This window comes from Cucurbita maxima, unplaced genomic scaffold (assembly GCF_002738345.1).
Source record: "Cucurbita maxima cultivar Rimu unplaced genomic scaffold, Cmax_1.0 Cma_Scf00019, whole genome shotgun sequence".
NCBI classification, from domain to species: domain Eukaryota; kingdom Viridiplantae; phylum Streptophyta; class Magnoliopsida; order Cucurbitales; family Cucurbitaceae; genus Cucurbita; species Cucurbita maxima.
Window position 1 is genome coordinate 1834493 of NW_019272035.1, and position 6269 is coordinate 1840761.

General features: G+C 37.6%; 1 protein-coding gene across 1 annotated transcript; it reads left to right on the top strand.

The window, feature by feature from the left end:
- The first annotated feature begins 1293 nt into the window (after nt 1-1293).
- Nucleotides 1294-5109, top strand: LOC111493538 (linoleate 9S-lipoxygenase 6-like). Its single transcript, XM_023143255.1, has 9 exons — nt 1294-1625; nt 1708-1997; nt 2079-2307; nt 2444-2785; nt 2908-2993; nt 3079-3186; nt 3274-3578; nt 3655-3918; nt 4166-5109. Exons 1-9 carry the CDS (start codon nt 1370-1372, stop codon nt 4917-4919), a joined length of 2634 nt encoding a protein of 877 aa, XP_022999023.1. The 5' UTR covers nt 1294-1369; the 3' UTR covers nt 4920-5109.
- Nucleotides 5110-6269: the final 1160 nt, after the last annotated feature.

Below are 6269 nucleotides of genomic sequence, written 5' to 3' on the forward strand. Positions count from 1 at the left end.
TTTTTAAAACTCGTCTGCTAGGGAGAGGTTTCCACACGTTTATAAAGGGGTGTTTCATTCTCCACCCTAACCAACGTGAGATCTCACCATCCACCCTCTTTAGGGTCCAGCGTCCTTGCTGACACTCATTCCTTTCTCCAATCGATATGGGACTATGAAATGTGTCAAAACTACATCGCATACTAGTCTACAGAATCTACAACCTAGAGCTTTGATACCATTTGTAACAGCCAAACTAGCCGATATTGTCATCTTTGAGCTTTTCTTTTTTAGCTTCCCCTCAAAGTTTTTAAAATACATCGGCTAGGGAGAGGTTTCCACACCCTTCGATATTTAACGGCATGTTATAGAAGTCGGGTGAGTGGTTATAGATTTAGAATCATATTTCCTCTCCATTTAGTATATAATATTCTACATTTTTTTTACCCTCTAATAATATGATAATATGGTAGGACGATGGTTGTGTTGTGTGGTGTGTCTTGGACGCTACAATTCGTGGACTTGGTCAGTAGCCGAAGTTAGCATTCTCGTGGGAGAAGAACTAAAAAAAGCATTTTTGGATCAAATTCGACACTCTTTGTTTACAACCCAACCGACACTGTAATCAATGAGTTTTTGTTTGTTTTCCATTTTGATTTAAAGACAGGACACGAGCATGCATATACTAATATTAATAATATAGTGTATTATAATAATATCAATTGTTGATAAGATCACATGTACACCATGGCAATAGAATATAATCTTAGCAAAAAGTAGGGAAAAGAATGACATAAGAAAATATATATATATTTTTTAAATATATCGTAACCGCTCAAATACAACACCAATAGATATCGTTCACTTAAGCCGGTTATGTATCGTCGTTAGTCTCACGATTTTAAAATACTTCTACTAGGGAGAGGTTTCCACACATTTATTAGGAATGATTCGTTCTTCTTTCAACTCGATGTGAGATCTCATAATTCACCATCTTCATAAGTTAGGGTTTTCGCTAGCATACTGTTGTTCGATAACTAACTTTGATAGCATTTGTAATAATCTCTCTTTCTTTCAACAAAGTATTAATGAACATGTTTTCAAGACCCGAAAAATGAATTTTGTAATACCCATGTATTAAAATAAAGGGTAGGTGATTGTGAAACTAATATTTTTTAAATGTGAATCATTGGACGTTGATAATGAGGTTAACGTGGGTGTATTTTTATTTTCATTAAGCTTATCGGGCAGGTGAGAGAGAGAGAGAGAGAGAGAGAGAGAGCACAGTGTTTTGTTGTGCTATAAATAGAAGAGCAAAATTGATTGATCCTCACACTCACACCAGCTTCTCCTATCAACTACAACTAACACAAAGAAAAAGAGAGCCAAAATGTTTGGAATTGGAAAGAATATCATAGAGGGAGCTCTGAATACCACCGGAGATCTTGCCGGCTCCGTTATCGGTGCCGGTGGTAACATTGTAGACCGCGTCACCAACCTTGGTGGCAAGAAGATCAAAGGGAAAGTCATTCTTATGCGAAGCAATGTGTTGGATTTCACTGAGTTCCATTCCTCTGTTCTTGATAGCTTCACTGAGCTGTTGGGCGGCGGCGTTTCTCTTCAGCTCATCAGCGCCACTCATGCTTGTAACATCTCTCTTTCTCTAAACTCTCTCTTTTTTTTTCTGTCTCTATTTGGTGGCCTTGTTGTAATGAATGAATTCCACAGCAAATGACTCGCGAGGGAAACTTGGGAACAACGCGTTTCTAGAGAGGTGGCTCACTTCACTCCCACCATTGTTTGCCGGAGAATCGGTGTTTCAAGTCAACTTTACTTGGGAAGATGACTTCGGATTCCCCGGAGCTTTCTTCATCAAAAATGGACATACAAGTGAGTTCTTCCTCAAGTCCCTCACTCTCGAGGATGTTCCCGGCTTTGGAACCGTCCATTTCGATTGCAACTCCTGGGTTTACCCTTCTGGAAGATACAAGAAAGATCGTATTTTCTTTGCCAACAAGGTAATATTTTCGTTTTACCCTCTCTTCTCGCTCTATTTCAAGGCATTTCTTTATTCCTAATCTATTGATTTCCGTACATAGACATATCTTCCAAGCGAGACACCAAATCCTCTTCGCAAGTATAGAGAGGAAGAACTGTCGACCCTTAGAGGAGATGGAACGGGAGAACGTAAGGAATGGGATAGAATCTATGACTATGATGTCTACAACGACCTTTCTGAACCAGGTAAAGATGCCCGTCCCATTCTTGGAGGGAGCCAATTCCCTTACCCGCGCCGTGGAAGAACCGGGAGACCACGATCTAGAAAGGGTAAGATTAGTAATAATTATTTTGAAATTTTAAATCATATCCTTTTCACATCTTCTTGAGATTGATTCTTATAAGATTTTTGTACCATAAACATTATGATATATAATTATCCAATTCAATGTTATTAATTTTTCAGATTCCAACTACGAGACGAGATTGTCATCAATCTTGGGATTAACCATTTACGTACCTAGAGATGAGAACTTTGGTCACTTGAAGTTGTCAGATTTTCTTGGCTTTGCTTTGAAATCACTTGCTTCAAACGTCCAACCAGAGCTTGTAAACCTAATAAACTTAACTCCGGGCGAGTTTGACAAATTCCAAGATGTTCATGATCTTTATGAAGGAGGATTTCCCGTACCAGTGGATGTGTTTAGGAATCTCACCAAGGGTTTCACACCACCCATGTTCCAAGAACTTCTGAGGACCGAAAGTGATCAACGATTTCTCAAATTCTCTCGTCCACGAGTTGTGAAAGGTAACAGAGACCGAGAGTTATTAGATACTACCTTTTTTTTTCCCTTATGGAATAGCATGATAGAACGGAGAGATTTTGAATTTCATAGTTAAGTAACTTTTTCGTATAATAATTGAAAATAGAGGACAAGAACGCATGGCAGACAGACGAAGAATTTGCTAGAGAAATGCTTGCCGGAGTTAACCCTGTAATGATTCGTCGTCTTGAGGTAATCTCGAAGTTCTATTTCTAAGTTCATCTCTACCCACTAAATTTTATTTTAAATAAATAAGTTTTCGTTTTAATCTTTCTAGGAATTTCCTCCCGTGAGCAAGCTTGACCCCGAACTCTACGGAGATCAAAATAGCAAGATAAAAGAAGAAGACATAAAATTCGGGTTAGAAGGACTTTCGGTTGAAGAGGTAATATGTTCTTCTCTTTATTTTTTTCTTTTCAATTAATATTGTTGTATAATGCAACTCATGGGTATAATTCTTGAATCCATGCAGGCATTGAATGAGAAGAGATTGTTCATATTGGATCACCATGATTCATTGATGCCATTTCTTAGGAAAATCAATGGAACATCCACCAAAACATACGCCACAAGGACAATACTCCTTTTGAAAGCTGATGGCACTTTGAAGCCGTTGGTGATTGAGCTAAGCTTGCCACACCCTCAAGGCGATCAATTTGGTGCTGTTAGTAAACAGTACTTTCCAGCTGAAGGAGGAGTCCAAAAGTCCATATGGCAATTGGCTAAGGCTTATGTGGTTGTAAATGATGCTGGCTACCATCAGCTTATCAGCCACTGGTATATGAACTGACTCTTCAAAATAACCGTTAAACGCTACTAATTTGAACGCTCTAATCTTACAAAACTATTACAGGTTGAATACTCACGCTGTACAAGAGCCTTTCGTGATTGCAACACATAGACATTTGAGTGTGGTTCATCCCATTCATAAGCTGCTCGTTCCTCATTACAAGGACACTATGTTTATAAATGCATTTGCAAGACAAGTCCTCGTTAATGGCGATGGATTACTCGAATCCACTCATTTTCAAGCAAAATACGCCCTGGAGTTGTCTTCTTACATATACAAGGATTGGAATTTCGTAGAACAAGCCTTGCCTGCTGATCTCATCAAGAGGTAAATCACCATTTTGATTTTCTTTGGAGCTATTTTAATCGTACAACAAAGATGGTACATCTGTTAGGAATCACGACCCTCCATAATAATATAATATTGTCCACTTTGAGAACAAGCTCTCGTGGCTTTACTTTTTGTTTTCCCAAAAGGCCTCGTACCAATGGAGATGTATTCCTTCCTTAATTAGCCGATGTTGGACTCCTCATCCAACGATCTTTAACATCATTCTTTCCCTTGATTTTTGTAGAGGTGTGGCGGTTCAGGATGCAAGTGCCCCACACGGACTTCGGTTATTAATAGAGGACTATCCATTTGCTGTCGATGGGCTTGAGATTTGGTCGATAATCAAAACATGGGTCGCAAACTATTGCTCGCTATACTACAAAGACGACGAGGCAATTCAAAACGACGTTGAACTCCAATCGTGGTGGAAGGAAGCACGAGAAAAAGGTCACGCCGATAAGAAGAACGAAGCATGGTGGCCGAAGATGCAATCCATTAATGATCTAGTTGAAAGTTGTACCATCATCATATGGATTTCTTCAGCTCTCCATGCAGCCGTCAACTTTGGACAATACCCTTACGGAGGCTATATTCCCAATAGACCAACTATAAGCCGCCGGTTCATGCCGGAAGTGGGAAGTTCCGAGTACAAAGAGCTTGAATCAAAGCCTGAGAAGGCTTTCCTTAGAACCATCAATTCACAACTTCAAACACTTCTTGGTGTTTCGCTTATTGAAATCTTGTCAAGGCATGCTTCTGATGAAGTTTATCTCGGACAAAGAGCAAGCATTGAGTGGACATCGGACAAAGCCGCATTAGATGCCTTTGAGAACTTCGGGAAACAAGTATTTGAAGTTGAGAATAGAATCATGGAAAGGAATAGAGATGTGAACCTCAAAAATCGAAGTGGGCCTGTTAATATGCCATACACTTTGCTTCTTCCATCTAGCACCGAAGGCCTCACCGGTAGAGGTATTCCAAACAGCATCTCTATTTGATTTGATGGCTTCTTTGAGCGTATGGCGGGGTTCTAAAGCTATTGCCTTGTTTTCTATTGCTGTTCTATAACAAGCTACTCCTATCGCTATGCATGATATAAGTCAATAAAAGTGTGTTCTTAAGTAGCTCTGTACTTCGATTCTCTGTATTTGATATATTAATGAATAAAAGTGATGTTTTTGTTGTTTACCATTCTTGCCCTTTACTTCGATGCATGGTTGAATAATAAGAATGTTTCATTAAACTATACGTGTCACAAGTAAAATTATCTTTTTATATTTTCATTTGGTTTTCTTTCTAGTTTTCTTCCAAGATTTTAAAACGTGTATGTTATGGAGAAGTTTTCACACTCTTATAAGAAATGTTTCGTTCCACACTTCAATCAATTCACTATGACTGGTGGATGTGTTTGCTGGCGTTCAACTTTGCAGTCTAGTGTTGCATTGTCTACCATTGAAGCAGAGTATATGACACTCATTAAAGCTTTTAAAAAAGCTATTTGGATGCATGCTTTCGTTAATGACTTACGTATTGCTAAAAAAAACATGAGGTGTTTTGTGATAACCACAGTGCTGTTTGTTTGTCCAAGAACCAAATCCATCATGCCCGACCAAGCATGTTGATATTCAATTTCAATTTGTTCGAGAAATTATCAATGAATGAGACATTCATTTATTGAAAATTGGAACGGCTAGTAATTCTATGAATATGCAGATAAAGGTGGTTGCTCGTGAAAAGTTCTAGCATTACTTACATCTTATCAACATTGGATGAAAGAAATAGCCAGTTGACTTGGTGGCAGCAAAACCAGTTATTTGCTTGAAGGTTTCTGACAATGTGGAGATTGTTGAGAATTTTCATGAAGATTTGGTTCATAAATACTTGGATTCATGAATACTTTTAGCTTATTCCCCACTTTGATTCATGAATTATGAGATTCATTTGGTTCATCTATTATATTGGTACATTCTCACATATTGGTACATGAATCATCTTGATTCATGTATAAGCTATAAACAAAAATTATTATTATGTAAAAAATTAATAATAATAAATTAATAAATAAGTAAAAAATTAATAATAATAAATTAATAAATAAGTAAATAAAAAACAATTTACATATATATTTGAACTACTTGTTCGAATATATATGTAGATAATTAGTGTCAGAAGTGCTATATACAAGTGAAGACAATTATCTCTCGGTAAAAATAGATATTTTGTTCAAAATGAAAGATATAGCCATGGGAGCTTGTTGTCTAAAATGGACCAAATCGTATCAATACGGAGATAAGTGGAGGTTATGTTGCTTTCAACAATTGGTATAAGAGTCATGATCTAACCGTAAC

What these genes read in the sequence shown, in the direction of transcription:
- LOC111493538 (XM_023143255.1), top strand. Translation starts at nt 1,370, where the DNA reads ATGTTTGGAATTGGAAAGAATATCATAGAGGGAGCTCTGAATACCACC. An exon ending in TCGTCCACGAGTTGTGAAAG is followed by an intron (nt 2,786 to 2,907) that starts GTAACAGAGACC and finishes AATTGAAAATAG; the next exon opens with AGGACAAGAACGCATGGCAG. An exon ending in CCTGCTGATCTCATCAAGAG is followed by an intron (nt 3,919 to 4,165) that starts GTAAATCACCAT and finishes TGATTTTTGTAG; the next exon opens with AGGTGTGGCGGTTCAGGATG.